This window comes from Acomys russatus, chromosome 27 (genome assembly GCF_903995435.1).
Source record: "Acomys russatus chromosome 27, mAcoRus1.1, whole genome shotgun sequence".
Lineage (NCBI taxonomy): Eukaryota > Metazoa > Chordata > Mammalia > Rodentia > Muridae > Acomys > Acomys russatus.
Window position 1 is genome coordinate 7,975,904 of NC_067163.1, and position 26,655 is coordinate 8,002,558.

The 26,655-nt window shown below is 46.9% G+C and overlaps 2 protein-coding genes across 6 annotated transcripts in view; one reads left to right on the forward strand and one right to left on the reverse strand.

Moving 5' to 3' along the window:
* Champ1 (chromosome alignment maintaining phosphoprotein 1) overlaps positions 1-8,138 on the forward strand; it is a 23,795-nt gene extending 15,657 nt beyond the window's left edge. The window contains exons 1-2 of one of the 5 annotated variants that reach the window (XM_051169414.1): positions 144-207; positions 5,644-8,138. In XM_051169414.1, coding sequence (XP_051025371.1) covers positions 5,687-8,092 — 2,406 coding nt within the window. In that variant the 5' untranslated portion in view covers positions 144-207; positions 5,644-5,686 and the 3' untranslated portion in view covers positions 8,093-8,138. Of the gene's footprint in view, positions 1-143; positions 208-1,538; positions 1,652-5,643 lie in introns of those variants that run through there. The other 4 variants (XM_051169413.1, XM_051169415.1, XM_051169411.1 and 1 more) reach the window with 4 other exon arrangements.
* A 4,543-nt stretch (positions 8,139-12,681) lies between these two features.
* On the reverse strand, positions 12,682-18,191 carry Coprs (coordinator of PRMT5 and differentiation stimulator). The gene is made up of 4 exons (XM_051169879.1): positions 18,067-18,191; positions 15,527-15,593; positions 13,434-13,601; positions 12,682-13,003 (listed from the first exon to the last, which is right to left on the reverse strand). Exons 1-4 carry the CDS (start codon positions 18,133-18,135, stop codon positions 12,834-12,836), a joined length of 474 nt encoding a protein of 157 aa, XP_051025836.1. The 5' UTR covers positions 18,136-18,191; the 3' UTR covers positions 12,682-12,833.
* Positions 18,192-26,655: the final 8,464 nt, after the last annotated feature.

The following is a 26,655-nucleotide window of genomic DNA, read 5'->3' on the forward strand; positions in this document are numbered from 1 at the left end:
TTCCTGTGGGCGTTTCCTCGACTTTACTCCTGGACACCTCGCGGGAGGGTGAGGAACAGGCGGGCGCCTCGGTGCGGGCAGCAGGGTGCGGCGGGCAGGCGGGCGCCTGCGTGGGCTTGGCGTGGCCTGGAGGCCGGAGCGCGTCGTGGGTTCCTCCTGCTCGCCGCCTCGGTGGCCGGCCTCTCTTTTTCTTGCTTCAGCTCGCAGGTCAGTGTCGGTCTCGAGTTTACTGTAGGGCCACTGTCCAGAGACCCCAAAGACCTGTGACCCACAGCAGAAGCCACACCCCGATGTGGACCGTGTAGGAGCCTAGCCTTGTCTAGGGGAGCCTTCGGACGGCTGCGACCTAGCCGGGTGTTCTCCAAGAAAGGGCAGAGCATTGGCACTTTCTGCGGAGTGTAAGCTAGTACCAATCTAGTATTCCCTCACATTTAAACTAAAGGTCGCCTGGTGCCTGATTCTGCCCACAGGTAAACAAGGAACTCAGAGCGGTGAAGTTTTCTGTGCGTCAGTCATCCACAGGTGATCTGCAACTCTGCAGCACCAAGAGTGGCCTCTGCTCGTAAACTGCACGCCCTAAGTTAGGCTGGGCTTGCTGCTCGGGGGTGAGCTCTTGCCTAGCAAGAGTGAGAGGCCTTGGGTTCCATCCACGCACTCGGGAACAAAAAAATAGCCACTTGTTGCAAATTACCCCCACTAATTAACATAAATTGCAGATAGAATCGGAAAATATATAGGAACGTGGGAGTACTTTGTGTTCTGTGTTTCAGCTTTTTTCTTTAAACACAAAAACCAGCCTCCCCCAAAAAGGTATAACCTTAAAAAAAAAACAACAACAAGAAGACGGTTATTCCTAAAGAACAGTGGCACTAGTATGTATGTAGACTAATAGACCTCACGTCCTTGTTTGCTTTCTGTTGCTGTGATCAGAAACAGCTTTCGGGAGGAAAGGATTTATTTCTGTCGTACAGGTTATAGTCCGTTACTGAGGGAAGAGGGAATTAAGGATAGGAACCCAATGGGAAAACACCGAGTAAAGCTGCTACCGGCTTGTTCCCAGCCGCACAGTTCAGTTCCATTTCTGGTACAGCAAAGGCCTACATGCCTAGGAACCGGACCTGCTACAGTGGGCCAGTCTATGCTCATTTTTCAGCAAAGACTCAGAATCAAAACTTTTAAAAGTTACTTTCTCTCAAGAAAGGGCATGGAGTTGGTTGGGTTGGTTGAAAGGAGGAGGGAAGAAGGGAAATCGTGATCAGAATGTATTGTATGAAAACAAGTTTCTTTTTTTAACTTAAAAAAACCTACCCTCAAGTATACAGAATTTGAAGTTTCAGCATTTCCTCCATTGTAAAACGAAGAGCTTGAGCTCACATTCTCTAGGTCACTTTGGTCCTATATTGATTGGTAATTTCTCATTGTGGCACTACTGACAAAAACCAGTGTTCCGGTTCATGACAAAGCGTTTCATAAAACTTTTCTCGGGCTGGAGAGCGGGCTGGTTAAGAGAACTTGTTCTTTTCTTTTGTAGTTTTTCGAGACTGGATTTCACCGCGTTATCTTAGCTGTCCTGGATTCGCTTTGTAGACCAGGCTGGCCTTGTACTCACAGCAGTCGCCTGCCTCTGCGTTCCTCTGTGCTGGGATTAAAGGTGTGTGCCACCACGCTTAGGAGAACTTGTTCTTGCAGAGAAGCAGGTTTGGTTCTCATCACCTCTATGGTGGCTCAAAACTGTCTGTCGCTCCAGTTCCAGAGGGTCCAGTGCCCACTCTATAATAGCAACTGCTGTTCCATTAGGCCACGCCCCTTAGAGACTCTCTTAAAAGCATTAGTGTCTGCTAACTGTGGAGGCAGGCAGATCTCTGTTTCGGGCTAGCTTGGTCTACAGAGCCCAGGATAGCCAGGGCTACACAGAGAAACCTTATCTCAAACAACAACAACAAAACCTCGCAGAGCATTCCTTCTCCAGAGCTGGGGACTGGGGGATTACCCTAGGGTCGTGCGGTTGCTACATGGATAATAAGGGTTCTTTCAGCTCGTGGTACTGACTCTTTTGTATTAGTTTGATCACATCTCAGCATCTTAGGAGGTTTTGTCCTGTGGCAGGTGCTGTCAGGGACTGCTTATTGGCCTGATGTTGAGTAGGGCATTTAATGTTGAGTTTTCTCAGCTGTGTATTGGAATTGTTGCTGCTTTATTTTTGAGACGCTCTGTATATCCCCGGCCTGGAACACATTATATAGCTGAGAATGGCCTTGAACTTCTGGTCCTCCTTCAGGCTCTCGGTGTCCTCGGTGTCTGGAAATGAGCACACAGCTCTCCTAGTTGTAAAGTCTGTGAGTCTTAAGATTGGGGCATTCCCAGTCTTCAGGGAACAACAATATGGCTGATGAAGTGTTTTCTGAGCACTGCCTGCAGCGTGAAAGAGTTACAGGGGTGAACCTGGTCAGATGAGAGCTTTGGGCTGCTCTCACCCAGCAGTCAAGCTGGGAACGCTGATGGTGACTGGTATGCTGGAAATATGCATCTGACTAGGGCCTAAGGGACATTGAAAGGAAGCAGGAAACTGTATCTGGGTGCCCCCGCCCCAAAGGAGGGCTGGTTTTGTCTCTTGGGTAGGTAACAAAATTAACCAGATGAAGGAAGATTCCCGTAAGTTCAAGGCCAGCCTGATCTACATAACTTAAGGGCAGCCAGGGCTACACAATGAAATCCTGTCCGAGAAAACAGAACCAACAATACTAGCAATAATGTCTTAAAAATAGGACTTATCAGCCAGGCGGTGGTGGTGCACGCCTTTAATCCCAGCACTAGGGAGGCAGAGAGGCAGGCGGATCGCTGTGAGTTCGAGGCCAGCCTGGTCTACAAAGTGAGTCCAGGATGGCCAAGGCTACACAGAGAAACCCTGTCTCGAAAAAAAAAAAAAAAAAAAAAAAAAAAAAAATAGGACTTACCAAAATAAAGATGTTTTTTAAGTTAGGGCTATCCTGTGCATTTTAAATGCTGCAATCTGTGCTGCTCACTGAGGCATGGTGAATATGGTCCTGCCATCACCTGTGTTAAATGTGCTCATCAGTGGCTGGTACTTTTGGTAAATATCATTTAATGAGAAAATAGATTTATTTTTAGAGACATGGTCTCACTATGTTTCCCAGGCTAGTCTCAGAACTCGCTCTTAGGTTCAAGTGATCCTCTTGCCCTTAGCTTTCTGTTTGTTTTGTTTTCTTTTTGTTTTTCGAGACAGGGTTTCTCTGTGTTATCTTGGCCATCCTGGACTCACTTTGTAGACCAGGCTGGCCTTGAAATCACAGCGAACCGCCTGCCTCTGCCTTCCGAGTGCTAGGATTAATGGTGTGTGCCACCACGCCACCATGCCCGGCTGCCTTTAGCTTTCTGAATAGCCAGAATAGCCAGCTTGCGGGCACAATGAGAAGAGATTGCCGTGTGATTGAGCTTACTGTGCACTAGTTACAGCATCTGTTGTATTGGGTCCTGGCTCCTGTACTGAGAATGCAGCATGCCACAGTGGATGCTGGAAGTAGTGAGAAGCAGAAGGAGATACTGAAAAACACAAAGTGTACTAAGTACTAAATGGAACACTGCACAGTAAGTGCAGAAAGGGCTGTATAATCAAGAGTTGAAACAGCTGAATTAGAGGTAAAAGGGGTAGGCTAGATTCCTGCCTGCGGGTAGATAAGAGATGCACATTCAGTGCTACTGAGGCTGTAGTTTAGGGTCAAGCACTTACCAGCATGTGCAGGGCCCTGTATTCAACTCACAGTACCCCCAAAACTAAGCTCCCCTAGATGAAGAGTTCCAGGCAGCTAGGCTGCTGAAAGAGAATCAGTCTTCTCAGGGACAGGCCCCCTAATTGGTTATCCAGCATGGAACGACCAGCCGTAAAACACATATGAGAAACACTAAATGGGCTCATCCAATTGTATTTATATATTTGTGTGTGTGTGCGTGCGTTGAGGGCTTGGAAAGGGGGGATTATATAAATATGTACCTATGAAAGTTTTTAAAAATTGAAAAGAAAAACAACAAACCAAAGGATGCAAGTGTTAAAAAGAATGAAATGATCAAAATTAGAAAAAAAAACCCATAAATTATTTAAAAAAAAAAAAAAAAGTAAAGGGTAAGAAAGCATAACTTGAGGCAAGTGTGGTGTGCGCGTGCAGTCCTAGTGGATGGGAGGCCTGGGCGGGCACATCAAGAGCTTGAGGTGAAACTGGGCTCAAAAACAAACAACAAACAAAAAGAATAACTTAAAACACAGGCATAGTTTTCAGGTCTGCTTGACTGCATAGTAAGGACCAGCCTAGCCAGTGCTACCTAGCAAGACCCTGCCTTTTAAATTAAAAAAAAGTAAACAAACTCAAAGAAGACAGGAAAACATTAAACACAGACACTTAAACCACCTATGTCTAGCAAGGAGTTTGAATTTTATTCAGTTTTGAGAAGTTAGAGAATTCTTTTAATCTGTACTCTTTACATATTTTAAAATGCAAACAGTCTTTGAACTAAGTAATCTAGCAATGTTCTCTACAGAAATACTCTTAAAACAAAGACTAGAAAGGAATTCTAAGCTCACTCTGAATGTAAAAAGCCCTAAATGGCTTTTTACGACTGGTAGACATAGGGTTAATGTTAGCCATTGTGGGAAACACAGCGTGCTTGTCTATGTCTGGAACACTAGTTACAGTGAAAACTGCCTTCAAGGTCTAGTCTCCACAACGCCCCTATGCTGACACTTGTGCTAGAATGCTCTGAAAACCTCTGTAGGATCTTATCCCAAGACTTTTCTGACAGCTTCTCTATTTTCACTCTTAGGGTGGATAAAATATTCCAAAAATTAAAAGGAAGTCGCTCCAGGATCATGTTAAAAGGAATCTTTCCGTCAGGCATGGTGGTGCATGCCTTTAATCCCAGCACTCTGGAGGCAGAGGCAGGCAGATTGCTGTGAGTTCGAGGCCAGCCTGATCTAAAAAGTGAGTCTAGCATAGCCAAGGCCACACAGAGAAACCTTGTCTCAGCAAAAAAGAAGAGGCCTTCCATAGCTAGACTTGACTGTTTTCTGGATTTAACTCCTAAGTGTGTGCCGCCTCTGTGGACAACTAACCTGTTGCTTTAGGGTCTAAGTGTAAAGCTACAGTAAGTAGGTACAAGATTTTTTTTTTTTTTTCCAAGATAAGGTTTCTCTGTATAGCCCTAGCTGTCCTGGGCTCACTATAGAACAGGCTGGCCTCAAACTCACAGAGCTCCACCTGCCTCTGCCTCCCAATGCTGGAGTTACAGGCCTGCGCACCCCCCACCCCCCACCTCCAGCTACAAGATTATTCTTGAGAAATGATAGTTCTAAACCTGGACTAGAGAAAGTCAGTTTCTCTGAAAATGCAGTTTATTCACCCAGAAATGAAGATAATACTTGAGTGTTAGGATTAAATGAGATGATCTATATAGAACTCTAGAGTGCCGTGGCTCAGTTAAAGATTAGTCTCCCATTACTTGGAAGTCTTGAGGTATTAGTGAGGCATAGGCCACGCTGGACTCAACGCTATGCAAGTGTGCTGCTTTATTCAGCATGTGTCCTTGGGAGTGACTTCTCTTGGGAGTGACTTCTCTCTACGCTCTCTGTTGCAGCAGTGCTGAGTCTTGAAAACACAGTCACTGCGTGTGACAGAAGATGGAAGTGTGTCAGGAATTGCACAAACCTTCGATCAGCCTGGAGTGTGACCACTGCAGTTTCCGAGGCACAGATTTCGAGAGCGTGCAGATCCACACGGGCACCATTCACCCTGAGTTCTGTGATGAGATGGACGCTGGTGGACTGGGCAAGATGATATTTTACCAGAAGAGTGCAAAGCTCTTTCACTGCCATAAGTGCTTTTTCACCAGCAAAATGTACTCCAGTGTGTACTATCACATCACATCCAAACATGCAGCCTCAGAGAAGTGGACTGACAAGCCCAAAGAGCAGCTGAGCCAAGAACCAGAGGCCGTGAAAAGCCCTTCCTTTCCTGACCGTCAGAACACAGCCCCTGACCCAGCAGAAGCAAGGCCCACGCCAGCCCTCCCCACGGAAACACAGAAAATTGGCCTGAGTTTGTCTCCGGAGTCACAGAAATCTGCTCCTCCGGTTCTGGAGCCTCAAAACTCTGGCCCCGCGGTTTGTCCTGAGCCACAGGCTCCTTGTCTTCCTGCCGAGGCCTCAACAACTGCTCCTGTTTCTTCCACTGAATGTCTAGAGCCGGCCTGTGTGGTTCCTGAGCTGCAGAAGCCTGACCGAGTCCCTTCTCCTGAGCCAGGAAAGTCTGCCCTTGTGAGCTCCAAACCCCAGAAGCACTCTCCCTTTGCAGATACGGGGGCTCCCTCTTCAGCCTTGTCTCCAGAGTCACCAGTTTTGGCCACTTCCCCTGAGCCTTGGGGGCCCTCCCTCACTGCATCTCCTGAGTCTCGGAAGCCAGCTCGGGCTGCCTCCCCTGAACCAAGGAAGCCATCCCCGTCAGAGTCTTCTGAACTGTGGAAGCCATTCCCTGCCATGACTTCAGAGCCACGCAGACCTACCCCAGCAGTATCGCCAGGGTCCTGGAAGCCAGGGCCGCCTGGTTCTCCCAGGCCTTGGAAAGCCAGTCCTTCGGCAACATCAGGACCGTGGAAGTCATCTAAACCTGCTCCATCTCTGTCTCCTGGACCTTGGAAGCCAATACCTTCTGTGTCGCCTGGGCCTTGGAAACAGGCTCCATCTATGTCCACTGCATCCTGGAAGTCTTCAGTCACATCTGGCTCGTGGAAAACGCCTCCCACGTCTCCAGAGTCATGGAAGTCTGGTCCACCTGAACTCCGAAAGACAGCTCTGGCTTTGTCGCCTGAACACTGGAAGGCAGTGCCCCCTGTCTCTCCCGAGCTTCGCAGACCAGGCCCACCACTCTCCCCAGAGATCCGAAGTCCAGCAGGTTCTCCGGAGCTCAGGAAGCCTTCAGGGTCACCAGACCTTTGGAAGATTTCTCCTGACCAGCGGAAGACTTCTCCTGCTTCAGTTGATTTCCCTGAGTGCCAGAAAGGTTCTCGTGGCTCTCCTGACCTCTGGAAGTCTTCCTTCATGACGGAGTCTCAGAAACCTAACGTCTTCCCTGAGGCACGGAAACATGCTGCTTCAGGCTCCTCCGAGTCCCCAAAGGTAGCTTCAGACATATGGAAGCCTGTCCTCTCCATCGATGCTGAGCCCAGGAAGTCCACACTGTTTCCTGAGCCCACGAAGACAATCCTTCCTGCTTCTCCCGAGCCACGGAAACGTGCACTTTTCCCAGAGCCCCGGAAGCATGCACTTTTCCCGGAGCTCCCCAAATCCGCTGTGTTCTCAGAGGCCCAGAAGGCCGCTGAGCTTAGTGGTGAGCTGCAGCTTGAAGCTGTAGATGATGCGAAGTGTGATGGCCTGGTCCAGGAAGGGCTTCTGCCTACACCTAAGAAACTGCTAGAGGATGCTCTATTTCCTTCTTCAAAGAAGCTGAAGACAGACAGCCAGGAGACCTCGGATGCTGAGCTCAGGAGCACTGAGTACATGAGAACAGATTTGGACACCATGGACATCAAGGGCCAGGAGTCAGGCAGCGACCAAGAACAGGTGGATGTGGAGTCTATTGATTTTAGCAAAGAGAATAAGATGGACATGAGTGGTCCAGAGCAGGCCAAAAATGTGCTTCAGTTCACCGAAGAGAAGGAGGCTTTCATTTCCGAGGAGGAGATTGCAAAATACATGAAGCGTGGAAAAGGGAAATACTATTGCAAAATCTGTTGCTGTCGTGCCATGAAAAAAGGTGCCGTCCTGCATCACCTAGTTAATAAGCACAACGTCCACAGTCCGTACAAGTGCACAATCTGTGGGAAGGCCTTTCTTTTGGAGTCTCTCCTCAAAAATCATGTAGCAGCCCATGGGCAGAGCTTACTTAAATGTCCACGCTGTAATTTTGAATCAAATTTCCCAAGAGGCTTTAAGAAACATTTAACTCACTGTCAGAGCCGGCATAATGAGGAGGCGAATAAGAAGCTGATGGAAGCTCTTGAGTCTCCCTTGGAAGAGCCGCAGATTTGATGTGGAAACAACGCTTGCGCTCTACAGTGTTGCTTGCCAAACTTGTAGCTTGTTGTCTAGATGGACCGTAGACGATGTGTGTAGTGTGTCCTCTTTGTCTTAATGATGTTACAAAGAAGAAGCACTTGGTGGTTTTTCTCATATGATCTCGTTTATGAAGCTGGCTGTTGGATAAGTCAGTACATTTCTGTTATACGTTCCAGATGGAATATATATATCTTATATTCCTTAAGTTTATTTTAGACATAATTCAGGAGTGGGGAAAAGTAGGCAGTCCATTTGGTGAAGAAGCAAATTTAAACCTAATTAAAGCCTCTGTCTGCCTGTCTCTGTCTCTCTGTCTCTGTGTAAGTAATTTCAGATCATAGGAATTACTAGTTAGAGGGCTCAGAGGTAGAGCCCTTGCCTAGCATGTTTTTGCATACTTACAGTTCCAGGGTTTGATCCCCAGTACTTTAAAAAAAAAAAAAAGTGGAATGTTTAAAAATTGAGCATGAAAATTAAATTTGAGAAAAATTTTGTTAAACTCAAATGTGCTTTTGAATGTTTTATATCCTCTTTCTTCATGTAAAATTAGTTTATAAATCTTTAATATTTTTCTTGATGTTCATTTAACTTTTATGTTAAAGAAAGAGCAGTGGTTCTCATCCTGTGGGTCACAGCCCCTTTGGGGTTGAACAACCCTTTCACAGGGAGGGGTGGCGGAAGACCATCAGAAATACAGATATTTACACTATAATTCATAACAGCAAAGTTACAGTTATGAAATAGCAATGAAACAGTTTTGTAGTTGGGTCAGCACAAGATGAGAAACTGTATCAAAGGGCCGCAGATTAGGAAGGCTGAGAACCGCTGTGAAGGGAGTCTCGCCTTAGGGGTCACTGGTTTTCTGCTGCACTGACAACTGAGCAGGTCTCTACAGCAGCACTGGTTATTTTCTGCAGACGGAGAAGGCCAGGTGGTTCAGGGCCGCCTGTCTGCAGTTCCTTCCAATGGCGGCTGCCATGGTCTTGCCCTTCACTTCCCTGCAGCTCACATGAGCAGAGAATCCTTCATTGCCAGATATGTTAGTGTTCGTGCCTCCTACTCCTGCGCCTTACATGCCTCCTGTTCAGCTCAAGACCCGAGTGATGAGCAGGAGTAGAAAGTCTTCCAGACTCACAGGGAAAGGTTGTGTGTGGCGCTGGTGTGGCGGTGCACTCTAGACTCAGCCACCCGGGAGGCTGAGGAAAGGAGGATCGCCTGAGCTCAGCCTGAGCAGGTGGTGGAATCTTGTCTCAGAAAGCATCCTCGTTTGAGAAACATTTTGATTTTGTTTCACAGTTTCATCATTGTAAATAATATCTTGTATTTCTTCATGGGTTATTCTGACATGTTTTGTTAAATGAGTACCAGCCAAATTAAAAAGGTTTTCCATGTTAACATCTTCATGTGTGCTTCCTTTTAATAATTGCATTATAGTCAGCCTTCTGTCACTGTGGCAAGTACTTGAGGAAGATAGTTTAAAATAAGACAGGCTTGTTTTGGCTCATGGGTTTGAAGGTTTTGATGGCTTGTAGGCAAGGAGGAAGGGTGTGGCAGAGGAACACTGCTCCCTTCACAGCCTGCAGGAGAAAGAAGAGGAATTCGAGAGGGCCAGGACCAAGATGCATCCCCTGAAGGCACCTACCCCGTCTCCAGCCTTGCTCCAAGTGTGCCACCACTGCCAGTAGTGTGTTCAGATTTTAATCAGCTAGTGGCTGAAACCACTGGCCAGAGCAGGACTTTCATGACCCACTCCTAAAAATGCCATCAGGCACAAGGTTAACTACAGGAATTTTTAGTGTAGTAGACTCAGATTCCACCTTCGTAAGAGACTGTTTTTCATGTGTTGAGCAGCACATTCCAAACCATGTTTTCCCTGCATTCTGTATGTTAGGATAAGAGTGGTTTGGTTTCAGCAGCTGCCAGTCTTGCCTGCCTCGTTTTAACAGTGTGTTGGGGTGGGCGGTGGGGGGGTGTACTGCGTAGCTAGGCTTGAGACACAGTAAGTTTAACTCTTTGGGTTCAGAGCCCTAACCCTGTTAAGTGTAAGGGTTAAACCGTTGCTCTTGCCCCATCCACTCCAGTTTTAAATCTTACTGCATGTATGAAGAACTTAATATAATCTAATGAAATGACTTTGCTTCCTGACAATAGTTTCTTAGTACTATAATCAGCTTAATACCTTTTTATTTTCTTCCTCTGTAAGACTAGTTCTAGGACTAGAGAGATGGCTCAGAGGTTAAGAGTACTGACTGCTCTTCCAAAGGTCCTGAGTTCAATTCCCAGTAACCACATAGTGGCTCACAACCATCTATATGAGATCTGGCGCCCTCTTCTGGTGTGCAGCAGAAGGAACATTGTCTACATAATAAATCTTTTAAAATTAGATAGATAGGTAGATAGCCAGCCAGCCAGCCAGGTGTGAGGGTGTACTCAGGGAGGCAGAGGAAGGCAGATCTCTTGAGTTTTAAAAGATAAATTACATTTGACAGTTCATTTAAAGAATCGAGTCAGCTTAGGTTCAATTATAGATAAACAGAAAACACAAAACCCTTCATAATTTCTACTTGTCTTAACTAGACCTCATCCCACCCAACTGTTAGTCTGTCCTACTCCACCCCCAACTAGACATTAGGAATAAAAGTATTAAAGCCAAGCTTACCTGCAAAGCCATTTGTGCATAGTAAACTTCAAAATGACCAGGCTGTAAAATGTAGAGATGAACACATACATGGGCTTTGTAGGAATAGACATAGGTAAGTGGCTTCTCAAAAATTCTTGAAAAGGTATTGTATTTGTTGTGTATTAAGTAAGTTTCATAAAGCATATTTAAACAAATGTGATATTTTGCTAAGAGACCTATGATTTTAGAGTAGAGGAATGACATATATCTGGAAATAAAGACTCAAAGTACATCTCATTCCAATGTGGCCCCCAAACTTGGAGGGAGTAAGCTTTGAGTAATAAAGATTGTTTGTTTTGGGGTTGTAGCCTTGGTTAGCCAGTACTCACGAGGTAGCCCAGTGGGGCCTTGAAGTCATAGTAATCTTGACTTGGCGTCCTGACACGCCACCATATTGTTTTGTTTTTCGAGGCAGGGTTTCTCTGTGTAGCTTTGGCTGTCCTGGGACTTGCTCTGTAGGCCAGGTTAGCCTCAAACTCGGACCCACCTGCCTGTCTCCCATGGGCTGGGGTTAAAGGCATGCACCACCACCGCCAAGCAAAGTAAAATTTTAAGATGATTATGGAACATATTTGCTCATTAATTTAATATACTCCAGATTCTGGAAATTTTAGAAGAACAGTTCATTTGATATTTGAGTTATGAAATAGTTGGTAACTTTGTTGATGTATTGAGGATGGGTGACAGAGCCTAGCTTGTTAGGGCTATCAGAACCTGGGCTTTTAGTCAAAATTCTATGATTACCTATATAGCCTAGAAAACAGCCAGAGAGGAGACAAACTGCTGATGTCCCCATAGGATCAACTCAAAAGCAAGATGCAAACTTCACAGCTTTCACGGGTGATGGCTGGAAAAACTTTTGTACCTGCAACTCTTGCTTCATGGTCCTGACTCTGCGTCCTCCCTGGGACCCACATATGTGTGACCTCCCCTACATGGTAGTTGTAGCTGCCTCAAAACTCTAGCCACCCATGGAACGAAACAGCCTCAGTTCCTCAGCTCTGCCTCTCATAAGCCCCATTCTTGGGCATCTCTTAAGTTTACTCTTCAGGCCAGGCACACTGTGTCTCATCACCCATGGCCTTGGGTGGAGGAAGAGAGAGAGACTTGTGGTGATATGGTCCACAACTGCCTCTCATTAGAGACAGGGGAAGGTATCTTTTCTCTCTCCAGGAAAACCTTGACAATATGGCTGCTGCCTTCCCTCCCCAAGTGCTCCCTAACCTGTGGGGTCTCTGAGAAGCAATTAAAATGGTTAAGGCTCAGTTAAATGCTGTGATATTTGCTTGTATTTTAGATCTGAAATTTTTTTTCTTGGTTTAGCTTCAGTCATGAGGTGGGTAAGAACCCCTCCGTCTGTCAGAGGCAAAGGTGACTTTGCCCAGACTCTTCCCCCCCGCCCCCCCCCCCCTCCCCGCTACAATTACACACACAGAGCCAAGGAAGGAAACCGACTATTAAAAGCTAATTAAGGATTATATTATTGCTGGTTTAAAATGCCATTTAGTTTCCAGGCTCCCTTCCTTGAAAACTAAGTAAATGTTTAGCCTTTCCTTCAAGTAGGGTGGTAGATAGAAATAAGCCTCAGAGTCACCAGCGACTCCTGGTTCCAATCCCCGCTAAGATGTGCCAAATGCACAGGAGCAAAGCCAAGGTGCTTTTTCTCTCTGAGTAGTTTAGGTCTCTAAGTAGTTCCATCCTTAAAGTGTAATACAAGGACCTCAGGTGAAGGAGCAAGGCCTTGGTCAGAAGCAGGTAATCATGAGGAGGTGTGGACAAAGCACACAGGGCTGTTCTTCACCTACCTTTATTATAAAGAGCACAACTCTGACACAGACAAAAAGGCCAACACACCCCAAAGGAGTCCATTAACAACAACAACAACAACAAAATGTGAGGGCAGCGGGACCTGGTTAACACCTGTCTGGCACCCCTGAGGAGCCAGGTCTTGGAAAGGATATCACACTTAAAACACAGGAAACAACTCTTGGTCTGGAGGACACAAAAACTCCCCCACGGCAGAAAGCAACACTTTTAGTCCTCGGCATCATCAAACTGTCCTGTCTCAAAGACCATCTTTGAATAATGTGGTATCAGCGGAGGTGGATGGTGCCAACTGGGGTCATACATCATGTCTCCTTGTGGGGCACAGCACACCCAAGGCTTAATCTCTTGAGAAATACTCCCCTGGATGTCATCGGCATCTGCAGACAGTTTCAGAAGACAAATTAAAAGAAACAGGAAAAGTGAAACTGGATTGCACAAGGACAAAAAGTCTAGAGGTAAGAAACCTGCAATTATTTTAATAGACGCACCCCCCCCCCTTTCCTGAGGAAATGCAAACAGGTCATTCTGAACTGCACAATGGTTCTTCTCAAAGTTCTCTGAAGTGGACACACGTGGACAACAGAGCACTTCTGTCTGCAGGTGCTCAGCATAGAGACTGTAAGAGTTTTCTCATTAAAACAAATCAACACGCTGTGGAGTCGGTGGAATTTGTTATTAATATAGAAAAGCAGGAGCAACTCCAGCCCTGGAAGGAAGATGAGGCTGGGCGTGTACATGTGGCCTGCCTGGAGGGGCTCAGCAGCGCGGAGGGGCTTGGCACCCTGCACACACTCACCCCCTACCTACCGTAAGGATTCCCTTGGTCCGCTTTCAGCTCCAAGTCCCAATCCTCTTTAAAAAGCTCGGCAGCCGGCTGCACAGCTGTGCAGGGTGGGCCTTCTGACAACTCCCAGGCATACAAGTCGCCATCAGCGTCCTTCTCCTCAGCAAAGCCTTCCTCTTCAGAACTTGGGCCTTCCACACAGGTAGGAATATCGTTAGGGATGCTCTGAGCTCCAGTGGCTAGCAACAAAAGGAAGTTTTAAAAACTGATAAAAACTGGAGGAGGTCTGGTCATATGGTTAGAAAATTTCTGGTAGCCCTTTTCTAAGAGGGCAGTAAAATCTACATAGCTCTTTAGTTACTGAGCACTTCCTTGACTATTAAGTTTATATTTTGAAAATGGGGTTGGTCATTTTTTTTTTCCAATAAGATGTTTGTCTTAAGCAAGACCAATGAGTACAGAGGGCTGTGCGCAGGCTACATTCTCAGGGGCTCACAATGAACCCAAAGGCCTCTGGCAAACTGTACTCCTACTATTCAAGCCTGTGTTGCACTTTTTAGAGCTTTGTTAGATGTGAGTGCAAGTACAAAGGGAAACAGAGCAGGGCCCAGCCAGCCCCTCACGTTCTTCCTCCTGAATTCAGGGAAGCATCACAGTAGCGGAGCAAAAGCCACAGACGGACAACAGACCTCCAAAACACAGAGAGCTGTGGGGATACCAGATCTGAGGTAAGGAAGTATCGGGCCTGAAAACAGACGTGGTGTTAAGACTGTCCTAACAGCTACGAACAATACAGTTGAGAGCACGGGCTCTGCAGACAGACAGTTCAGATCTATTCTGCCAAATATGAAATGTGCCACGGAGCTGACATTTATATAACTGATTCCTCAGTAACTTAAACACAGAATAACCACACGCCCAGCAACTCAACTTACAACTGTATACCAAAAAAACTAAGATCATTTCAGACAAAAAAAAAAAAAAGAAGAAGGTTCACTATAGCACCATCCTAGTAACCAAAGGCCATCTGTGGACCAATGCTCAACAGAGTGCAGTGTGCCCGCTGGTGGGACTGTTCAGCTGCATGAGTGAGGGGTGCTCACACAGGCTGCTGCACGAATGAACCCTGGAAATGTGCTGAATTCAAAGAAGCCAGACAGAAGAGACCATGTATTGTATAATTTCATTTACTGTGAGTTCACATTTTCTTAAAATCATTAGGGGGTGAGGAAAAGCTGACTGGTAGTTAGGGGCTCAAGAACTAGACTGGAGAGTGTTTATCCATGGGCACAGGACTTCCTTTCGGGGCCATGAAAATATTCTAGAACTAGTGGTGATAGCTGTGCAACCCTGTCGCTGAGCTGAATGGTACAAACTGTGGTTTAATGTAGTTAAAGGGTAAATGGAGAACATCTATCTCTTGCCACATTTTAAAGACTTTACTAGGTGCCTTAAGTTTCTCATCAGTAAAATAGTTATCAGGTTGTTGTGAGTTTACTTAGGGAAAGAAAAAAAAAAAAAAAAAAGGAAACACACAGATCCATGTCTGAAACACAGCGAGTCCTTAGCACCTGCCAGCCGCCGTGACTACACCCATTTTGTGCTGGATCTTAGACCAGCGCTGTCCATGAGAACGTCCCTGCGGGATGGAGCAGTCTGTCACGTGTTCACGGAGCATAGCAAAAAGGAAACAGAATTTCTTATTTAACTAGAGTTACATAGTAGCTAGTGTATTGGGCAAGATCATTATATGTCTTGTTACGAAACCCTAGGAGGGATTATAACCCCCTTTTAAAGACAAAGAAAGGCTAAATAAGTGACTTATCTAAGGATGGAAAATGGAAGCCCAAGGACTAGAACCTGGATCTGGAACAATTTTTCCTGGTTACACTTTCTATGCTCTTCACTGCCTCAAACTGTCCCTGTCCCTCCCAGGGAATGGGGAGGTCTGGTCCATGGGAAGTCCAGTACCTCCTCCAAGCTTCCAAGTGAAGAGTTCTGCTCAAACAATGGCCAAAGAGGGCTGGCTACCAAGAAAAGATAGACAGCCAACAGGACTGTGCTGTGCTCGCTCCATCTCTTCCAAGAGCCACCCCAGTCTCTGCCGTCTACTTGCCTAGTCGATCCATGGCCATCACAGTCTCTGTCTCCTGACCAGAGAGGTCAGCTGTGGCAAAGCCAGCCTGCGGAAGAAGAAATAATTACTAGGAACTGGGGGATGCATAACACATCACTGCCTTGAAGCACCGAGCCCACCCTCCCAACAGGCCCTTCACACTGCAGAGTTTGCACATGCTTTTGAGGATTCAGCAAGGCTAGAGAGAGCGAGGTCTGCAGGCATCATCCATTCAGACCCCTGGGAATGCCTTCTTGCCGTGGCCAAATGCCAGCTGCCAGCTTTGCTCTCATCCATGGGCCTTCTTCACAAGTCTGGGTACTGGGACTTCTCCAAGCTCAGAGGCCCTGGAGTCAGAAGGGATAGCCGCTGGACTCAGGGCTTGTAGTTCAGGTCTGTGTGCAAACCCTTTCCCTTAAGTTATCCATTGTAACCGCACTAATGTCATCTCTTTTTCTTGGCTGAGACTGGTGGCTGTCTGCCGCCCTGGCCACTTCCCTGGACAGCTCTGTCTCATCAGTTACTCAATTCTACATCTAACAGCTCCGTGTACCAGTGTCTCCACAGTGTCCATGGAACCAGTTTCAGTTCCTAAACATTGAAAGGGATACTTAAATCCCCACTTCCAGCCAGATAATTTTATGCCCCATGACTTCAAAGTTTCCTGAACACTCAGAAGGCAGGATCGCTGTGAGTTCAAAGCCAGCCTGGTCTACAAAACAAGTCCAGGACAGCCAAGGCTACACAGAGAAACCCTGTCTTTAAAAAAAACAAAAAACAAACCCAAAAACCAAACAAACAAGTTGCCCAAACTTTATTCCCCATAAACTGTCTCTCCAGGGACACCAGTAATGTCCAGAGCTTGGATGATTGGGTGGACTTCCGTCTTAGCCCTTCTATTCACTCAGGGTGTGACCTCTGGAAACTAGAGTGATTGTTCTGACCTTGCAGGGTTACTATGATTGGGAAACATTTATGAAAACATTTAATATGGGTTGGAGATGTGGCTCAGTTGGTAGAGTGCTTGCCTAGTGTGCACAACGCCCCAGATTGATTTTCCAGCACTACATAAAGCCAGGCATGGTGGGCCATACCTGCGATGCCAGCATTTAGGAGGCAGAGGCAGGAGGATGAGAAGCTCAGGGTTATCTTGGCCACAGAATGAGCTCAGCTCCTGGGCTACCTGAGACCCTGTCTCAAAAAAAAACAATAAAATTAAGGCAACAATAACAAAACCACCTGTTACAGGAAAGTAGCAGTTCTTTGACTCAAATTCATCTTTTTACTTATATATTTATTTACGTGTATTTGCGTGTGTGAATGTGCCAGGAGGTGGTGCTGGATCCCCAGGAGAGGGAGTCACTGTCAGCCACCTGCTGTGCTGCTGGGAACTGAACCAAACTCTGTAAGACCACCATCCCGAGGTCTCTCCAGCCTTAAATGGACTCTTCACCTTGCACTTAAGCTGTACTTAACACTCACCCTAATTAGTATTTATTATCTAGTCCAGCCTGCGGTTAAAGGACTCGATTTCAAGTCCTGTGGTCAGCAATAACCACAGTCCACTGCTGCCCCTCAAGGGGTTGGACTGCTTACTTGAACCTCATGCCCATCTCCCTAAGCCTGCTCAGTCTTAGAAAGAATAGTCACTACTCCACGCAAAGCCTTCGTGGGCCCTTCACTGGCCTCACAGATGGCAATGCCAAATGGCATTGCCGCTCACTTTGGCCAACTTGCAGAACACAGTCCTCTTTTTGTAAAAGACCTGCTCCAGGCCCCCAGCTCCAAGGCCACCTGCCCTGCATTTTCACACCTCCAGGCCTTTGCCACTTAACCCACTCATCTAAGGACAACCTTTCCTGCTCCACCCTGACCAAATTAGTCTTGTCCTACTTTGCACAAGTAATTTTCTTTGTAAATCTATTGCTACTGTCCTTCAAGTACCATCTTTGACGCTGAAGTATGCATTTCATTCATACACCCAATTAGCATATGCGTTGGGCCAGGCACAAGGCGTGGCTTCTGGTAAATAGGATGCCAACAGTCAAGCTCACTGTAGAGGTGCACGTTGAGTAAGGCCAGGTCAGGGAATAGGCTGCGTGGCATGCACTTGGAAAGTTTCTGGAAACCTGTGTCAATGGGGGAAAAGCACAGGAGACATCTGGCCTCTAATGTCAGATGCACATCCCCACCAAAGGCCAGAGGTACTCAAGGTAAAAAAAAAAAAAATCAGTTTCCCTGCTGCTCAAACCTGATCCCCACCCCCCAACCCCGCCCCAGGGCCACCAGCTCCACCCTCCTTCCATTCACTACCACAGAGGCTCTCCAACAGCTCTGGTTTTCTTCTCCCTCCAGCGCCAGCCACAACCTAGGGCTCGGGTCCGCGCGCGTCCCCGCGCCCACCGTTACCGGCTAGGCTGTGCGCGTGCTCGCGCGGCCCCGGCGTTTCCCGGGTGAGCCGCCTCTCCGCAGCGCGTGAGCCCCGCGGCTTCCAGCCCGGTGGTCGCGGGCGCCCGCGTCCCCCACCCCGTGGCGCTCACCTCTGCGCTGGGGGCCTCCCCGGTACTTGGCTCGCCCGGCCCCTGACCGGTGGCTGCCAGAGGGTCCATGCCCGCCCCGCCGCCCACAGCTAAGGCGCCCCGGACGCTGCGGCACGTGACGGCCGACAGGCCGCGGAGGGGCCAATCGGCGAGGAGCTGCGACCGAGGGGGCGGGGCGGCGCAGGGGCAGCGGCGCCGGACGACACTCCCACCTGCCTTGGGTTGGGACCCTCCTGGCTCCCAAGCCCTGATTTAGAGCGAGCCGAATTGAGCGCTTTGCCCTCCCACCCACACTGGGCTTTCCCATTGCAGTATGAAATGCCCAGAGAGCATTATAAAGCCCAGCCGTCCACACAGTCAAAGCCACTGCTGCGCCATCACTTTTCACTCTACCCGATCGCAGGGTTTTCCAGATTGCAGGCCATAGCATCCACTAACCAGTAAAATACCGCAGCAGCTTTGAGACTTGCCGCTTTGATTTAATGATCGTCTTTAAAGCCAATCTATTAGGAACCAGGATAAACCATCAAAACAACGTGCCACCCCGAAACATTCTGTGGCTGTGTTGTGGAACTTGGAAGTCACAACTTGTGCTCCAAGTCAGTAATGTGTCTACCCTGAATAATTCTCCATTCCTTCCCACGATTAGTTGGGCTATTTTCACTGGCTTATTGAGTACGGGCAGTCAGACCTGACTCAAGGCACAGGTTGTGTGACCCTCGGGTTCGATAACAGGTGGGCAGTAGAGGCTGACCATTTCTCGGTCTTTCAGTGGGCAAAATCTTGCAGTCTACACTCTGCTTATTTCCCCGTTTGCCTTAGTGTACTGGCTGGTTTTGTGTCAACTTGACACAAACTGGAGTCATCAGAGAGGAGGGAGCCTCAGTTGAGGAAATGCCTCCATGCGATCCAGCAGCAGGGCATTTCCTCAATTAGTGATCCATGGGGAAGGGGCCCAGCCCGCTGTGGGTGGTGACATCCCTGGGCTGGTGTCCTGGCTTCTGTAAGAAAGCAGTCAGAGCAAGCCATGGGGGAGTAAGCCAGTAAGCACTGCCCTTCTGCATCAGCCTCTGCCTCCAGGTTCCTGCTCTGTGTGAGTTTCTGTCCTGACTTCCTTTGACGATGAGCTGAGATAAGGAAATGTAAACCAAATAAACCCCTTCCTACTCCACTTGCTTTCTGGTCATGGTGTTTGGTTACACCAATAGAAACCCTGATAAAGATACTCAGAAACATAAATCAGCAGCTAGCTGCAGATGGAGTGTGTGTGTGTGTGTGTGTGTGTGTGTGTGTGTGTGTGTGTGTGTGTGTGTAGCACAGCTATAAAGGCAGTGTTTACTGACTGCCCTCCCCCAGCACTGCCTAAACTCTAGCAACAAGCTAGATCAAGGCATGATTACCTGGAAGGATGGGTTCCTTGTTCTTCAAGTCCCCTGTAATTCCGGCATTCTGGAAGGCAGAGCCAGGTAGATAGATCTCTTTGAGTTTGAGGCCAGTTTGGTCCAGGACTGTAAAAGGAACATTTATTCACCTGTTTCAACTGTTGTCTGGAAGGCTTACTGCCTCCCAGACCTAGTCCTGGAAGCTTCTAGCCACTGTACAACTCACCTAGGCCTAGAATATTTTCAGCCTCTGAGACTTACTACAGAATAAGCTCACCCTGTCTTGTTCTTACTGAGCTCTGGGCTGGTTGGTTCAACTCAGCTGTTCTGGCTCAAACTCTTCTCCCAGCTGACTTATTTAATCTGGCTTCTCTCTTGGCCTCTAAATTGCTCTGCTTGGCCTCAAACTAACTCCAGCAATCTTTTCTTAATCTGCTTCCTTCTCGTTCTCTGATCCTGTCTTTCCCTGTGTGGAGGTTGTCCTCTAATTCACCCTCTCTCAGTGAAACTGTCCTGGTAAGACCGTCTGCTCTCTCTCTGCTTTGTCCCTTAAGTGGTTTCCCTCTCCTTTCTTCTCATGAGTTTTGTGGTTACTTATATATATATATATTCCTGTATGTGTGCATGTGTGCATCTATGTCAGTGTACATGTATGTATTTATGTTTACTTATATATATTTATGTAATGTGAATGTGTAATTTATGTCAGTGTACGTGTGTATATTTAAAACCTTCACCCTCTAGACCTGACTAAACCCTAACCCATAGCCCTTACAATAGCATAAACCTAATATTACCTACTCTAAGACTAATAATACTCTAAATAATTGAATACTAACCCTAACCCTTACACTAACTCCCTGAAACGCCGCGCTTAATTTATATAACAATCCAGATTCCAGAGCAGGACTGGGCACCCTTATTTTACCTGGCTTCATCAAACAAGCAGCTAACACGTAAGGGAGGGGCATAGGAGCCCATGGACAAAATATACATTGTATAAATGGATCTGGGTTGCCCTGGGAGCTCCTCTGCAGCTCACTAGCAAACTCCCTTGTTTGTTGTTGTTGGTTTTTGTTTTGTTTAGTTGACAGTTGTTACATCCACTCACGACATTCCTCCACGAAATGCCCACTGAATTTAGATCCTCAGCTTAGCACTCACTCCTAAGTGTCATTGGCATCAAGGGCCCCTCCCCATTCTCCATAAAAAGACCCTGGAGACTCAGTAGCTTAGTTTCCAACTTTGTAAATTAGGCATCAGACCACAATGGTGTGCACACCAATTGAGCACAGAGATCTGTTTTTATAATGGTAACACAGTCCCTTCTTTTCCCTCACTGACCGAACATTGAGGGAGGTACAAGCTTACACATCATCTGGGTCTTACTTTTTCCTCTACCACTCAAGTTATCCACTCTCAACAACCACTGTGCATGGGTTTATATCTGCATGCTACATCCTGCTTATTTTAAAGGGTGTGAGCATATGGCATTGTTCCATCTGCAGGCAAGTTTGGCTGGTGACAATATTTTACTCTAAATCTTTAGTCTTGATGGTGAGGAGGGTAAGTGGGCTAGCTGACTTTGAGTTAGCATAGACAGTTTAGCAAGTAGCCAGTAGGTGGCCAGCGTTTCCTGTTCATTGGTAGCTGTTCCTAAACGAACTCAAGGTATTTTTTTAAAGATTTATTTATTTTATTTATTGCATATGAGTGCTTTATCTGCAGAAGAGGGTGCTAGATCACATTATAGATGGCTGTGAGCCACCATGTGGTTGTACATTCTAGCTACTTGACAATTTATGACAAAAAACTGACTATGCTTTGCTCTTCCATATTGGGTCATTTAAACAGCAAATAAATAATTCAACAGCAGGCAACAAGCTTTACTAAGCAGCAACTCTCAGACCACAGAAAGCACATTTCAAAGGGAGGCTTAGTGCACTGGTTAATTTTCTACTCTCGCCTGCTCATGTAATGATTGTCTGTCAAAAGTGATCAGCTGTTGTTCCCTGACAGATTAAGTCTCTCTTCTGATGTGTTGTGCGTTGTTCTCAAGGCTAGCTCTCTGATTATCACAATAGTTGGTTACTGTGGAGCCTCTACCTGCCGCTTTGGCAGCTGGTTCATTGGGTGAAATGCCACTTTTAGTACTGCTTTGTTTGTGTTTGACCTGCAATGTCTAATTGCAGACATTTCTCCCATATGCCTTTCCAATAAAGTGGAGGTACTGATTGTGGTACAGTCCATGTGTCTCCGTCCTCAGGGTCTGTGAGAGCCGAGGAGAGGACGACAGCCTGGCATGGTCATTCTTTTCGGGAGAGGGAATCCATACATTCCCTTCTGTAAGCAGCCGTACTAGCTCTTCCTGCCTTTAAAGCAGTGGCTCTCAATCTTCCTAATGCTTCGACCCATTAACACAGTTCCTCATGTTGTGATGACCCCCCCGCCATAAAACTATTTCATTCCTGCGTCCTCTAACTGTAATTTTTCTATGCTATGTGTTATGAATCATAATGTAAACATCTGATATGAAGGAGAGCTGACATGGGACCCCCCTCAAAGGGCCACAATCCACGGGTTGAGAACCTGTGCTTTAAAGCAGCAGAGTATTGGATCATTACACCCAGTTAATTCCCTTGAAGTGGGCCTTAACCTAGTCAGTGATTATAAAGCAGTGTCTGCATGCCACTGGTAGCCAAGGGGAGGTGATGTGAAGCTGTTTCGTTTGCTGCATTTTCACACTGGAGCTTGGATAAGAGCAAAGTTCCCTTCATCCACGTCTCTTCTCTCTGTTCACTTGGGTCATGGCTTCTCAAAATGTTTATTACAGGGCATTTTATAGAAACCACATTGGCATGCTTTCTAAAGACACAAACTCAATGCGCTCCCCACCCCTTTCCTCAGGAATTTTAGTTCTGGCTGAGAACAGTGGTTGGCATTAGTGTTGTGAAACTGATGGAGAGATCGTCTGATGACAGGGGGGGGATGAGGAGGAGAAAATGGGACCCATGTGGCTTTGCAACACAGTGAAGAAAAGGCCAGATGGGAAGATTCAGGTGCTCGGCCTTGAAGGAAGAAGGGCCACAGACACCTCTGAACACTGAACACACTCGTGTTAGGCTCCTCCGTGACACAGCACAGATGGACTAACTTCACTCCAGGAACCACAGTTTTCCCGCCCCAGAATTGCAGGATAACAGACATGCTGCTTTAAGCCCTGAACTTCACTAGGGCTCTTACAGCAGCCACAGAAAGCCGACAACATACACTCAATGGACTCCTTTTCCTCTCCGAGTTGTTATCATTATTACATGACCATACTGATTTGAACATGAGACAATAGGTTCAACTATGAAGAGACACCTAACATTTGCTGATCTCCAGTCAACTGTGAGCACATTTCTGAGTAATGCCCAACACAGTATCATTCAACTTAAAAAACTGTTAACTATAAAATATATATTATTGTTTTTCTCCAAGAATATGGACAAAGTGTAAGTATTGTAATCCTGTTTTACATCGAATCCCCAGAGACATACTCGAACCTGCTACCTCTGATGGTACCACAGTCGTGTGAGGAGGGCAGAGCCGGTTGTCTTTCTGCCAGGGCACATTGTTGGTTTGCTCACATGGGGTCTGTCACCTAAGAATGTATCGTACAATTGCCTCTGTGCTGTAGCTTCTCTAAGCGATCTAATGGTTTCTGGAAGCACAATTCCTGGAGACTAGTGCTGTGGGAAAGTGCTCCGAGCAGTTTGAGAAGAGCGGCCGCCCTGAAGCCGGCCATCTGTAGCTGACGCTGGCAATCACAGAGCTATGACACGCTCTGCGGCTCACTCTGATGGAAAGGTGCCTCTGGCATTGATTTTGGTTGAACCCACACCTCAATCCAAACGTCAGCCCAATGCTGCTCCTTTTGTGGGACAGTGCTGGACCAGAAAACCAGCTAAGAATTTCCGGTTTCCTAGCTGGCTAAGGAAAGAGCTCACCTATACATAAAGCTTCCGTGTTAAGGGTGCTAAGATGTGTTTACGGTGAATAAACCAAAAACTTTAAAACATTACTGAACTACTTATGCATTTTTGTAGAGGACTCACAATACCTGCTCTCTGATTCTTCCTTCTGACCCTTGACCTTTGTGTGGTAAATAGAAGGAAAGTCCCCTCACAGCCCATGAAGAGGGAGGAACTTCCTCAAAGGCACCAGACTTCCTTCTTAACTAGGGCCACTTTCCACAGGACTTGTTCAGCAGGACCTAACAGACAGCTTTGGCCAAAGTCTAAGGCACGTAAGGGAAGAACTCTCACCCCTATCTCATTTCCTCCTTCCGGGAACAGGATCTGAGCAGCACATAGAAGGCCACTATCTGGGATAGGTGGAAGGTAACCTCAGGGGTGCATTCTGACCATACAGGAGGAGGGTGGATGCTGTCCTGACCTTCACCATAGCTCCAGGGCAGCTGCCTTCCTTATATGGAGCCTGTGTGGAGGGTACAGAGATCTTCCTTCTGGCCCTAGATTAAATCTCTGGTTACACATTCTGCACATTGCCCAGGTGAGGGCCCTAAAAGTGAACCAAAGTTCACACTCGGCATGCAAGGAACCATAAGCAAATTCACCCACCTTTACTCAGTAGCAACAGGGAACTGTCACAGGCTCTCAACAGTGTCCTTGGCATGTGCCCTCTCCCTCCAATCACTGTGCTAGGTCTCTGCTATGCCTAAAAAGGCCAAGTTCAGTGAGTGGCCTAGATCTCTTTGTGTTCCATTTGACAGAATAAGGAGCCGCCCATTGTTCACACATCCACTGGTACTACGGTCAAGACACAGTACTCACTGCCATGAGCGTGAGTAATTTCACTGAGCTGTGTTCACCTCCTTTTGGGGAAGGTAGAAGGACACAGGTGACACCAAAGCCAAAGCCACCAGATAGAACACCTGGGACAGAGTTGGAGGACTGGCAGAGTGCTGTTTGCTTTGTTTTGACATCACTCTGTCATTAGAGATCTTCCATCTTTCTTAATAAAAATACTACCCAGAGCACACAACCACTTTCCCGCTTCCACAATGAAAGGCCTTTTGGAAGTTCACTGTGGGTCAGCACACGGGGACTGGCGATGTTTGGTTGCCTAAGCCAGTGAGCAGGGTGTTATGTCCAGCATCTGCTGGAAGTACACTTCTTTGCTCTGGAAACTAATGTTGTTGACAGAGGTCAAACAAATCTGTCCTACAAACAATGTGCACAGAGTCTAACTGTGATGGCCAATCTGCATTGTCAATTTGGTTGTATTTAGAGTCACCCTTCTAGGCAAATCTAGAAGGGCTTCCCCAGAAAGGTTTAACTCAGGAGGGAAGACACACTCTAAATGTAGGCATCACCACTCCATGGCTGTGGTTCTAGCCTAAATAATAAGGAGGAAGAAGCTGAGCACGGGCAGTTCTCTCTCCACTTCCTGATAGTAGACACAATGTGACCTGCTTCACATGCCTGCCTCCATGGTCCCCCCATCATCATGGACCATGATGCCCTCTTACACTATGATCCAAACAACCCTTCCTTCCTTGTCAGATGTCTTGTCACAGCACTGAGGAGATTAGCTAGTGCAGTCTCCAAAGCACTGTGCTTTTGTCCTTGGTGTATACTAGCCCTGAGAACCGGATGACTCTTAGAGTGAACCTATTCACTCCCAGCACTGGTTGCTTGATCACATGCCCCCCCACCAAAGTGTGAAGTGAAAGAGTGCAATGGAGAATGCGCCCCGAGCTGTAGCTCGTTCCTAGCTGTGCATTAGCCTATGCTGACCCTATCAACTGTGGGCAGCCTCAGAAACCACCTTTACCTCTAACCCCTCAGATGATGGGAGGGACGGGGGTCAACTTTTCCCTAGATGAGCCATCTTCCATGTCCTGTTTTCCTTCTTCAGATTTTTATTTTTAATTGTTTCTATATCTGTCTCTCCTTGTGTGAATGTGAGCATGTGCACGTGTGTGTGTGTGTGTGTGTGTGTGTGTGTATGAATGTGTGTATATGTGTGTGTGAGCCTGTATGTGTGCAAGTGTAAATATGAATATGTGTAAGAGTGTGTATGAATGTGTGTGAGCATGTGTATATGTGTATGTATGAGTGTGTGTGTGTGTGTGTGTGTGTGTGTGTACACATGTCTGTTTGGGAGTCTGTTTACCTGAGTGCAGCTGCCCGCAGAGGACTCTGGATCCCTGGAGCTGCAGTTTTAGGTAATGGTGCACTGGCTGAAGTGGGTGCTGGGAATGGAACTTCCATTCTTTTCGACCAATATGCAATCTCTCCGGCCCCTTTTGATTCTTTTCTTTATATCTTAGTTGAAAGCTCCGACATTGGAACAAAGTTTATGGGCTTAAAAAGAGACAAGTATGAGCTAGGTGCAACTGTGCACACCTGAAGTCCTAGCACACTGGAGTCTAAGGCGAGAGGGGCTATACTGAGAACAGACAGCTTAGGAAAACTTTGTCTTCGCTTTAAGAACAAAACCTAAAAGGGGACAAAGAGAAAAGAAAGAACTGTTCCGCACCAGCTTCCACGGGACGCACAGCTTTCCCCCTTCAGAGCCTGTACAGCCTGCTTCTGAGTTTCCTCTGTGACAGGATAATAGCAGCGCAGGAAGACATGTCACTTGTAATAGCAGGAGTTGCAGCAAGCTGTGATTCCTTCCTATAAATGCCCTTTCAAAGTGCCTTGGCTCTAACAGCTCAATTGCTCCTCAGTCAAAGAAGAAACATCTATACAAAGTATCTTTTTTATTTTCTCTAGATTAAAAAAAAATAGGTGCTGTTTCTTCTGCGGACTTTGAGGCATATTAGCAGCTGAATATATTCTACCTGTACAATTTTTTTTTTTTTTAGTAGGCAAGATAATATGTGGGAATATCTGTCTTCCTATTTTTTTTTTCCCCCTCTCTGCTTCCTATCACGGAGAAGCCACACCGCTGTGAGAAGTGGAATCCTTAGGGAAATGTAAGGCAACAGAAGGGGGTAATTTTGCATTCCTACAACTTCCCAGACCGGAGCAAGTCAACACAAGGAAGCAAACCAATGCCCAGGGCTGAGTTGCTCTGGCTCGGCCCACACATGGAGCCCAGGTCCAGTCTCTTATCAAAGCCTCCTCATTCTCTTTAGTCCTGAAGCTCGGCATTTCCACTGAGTCCCCTCCCAGTGCTAGGGTGGAACCCC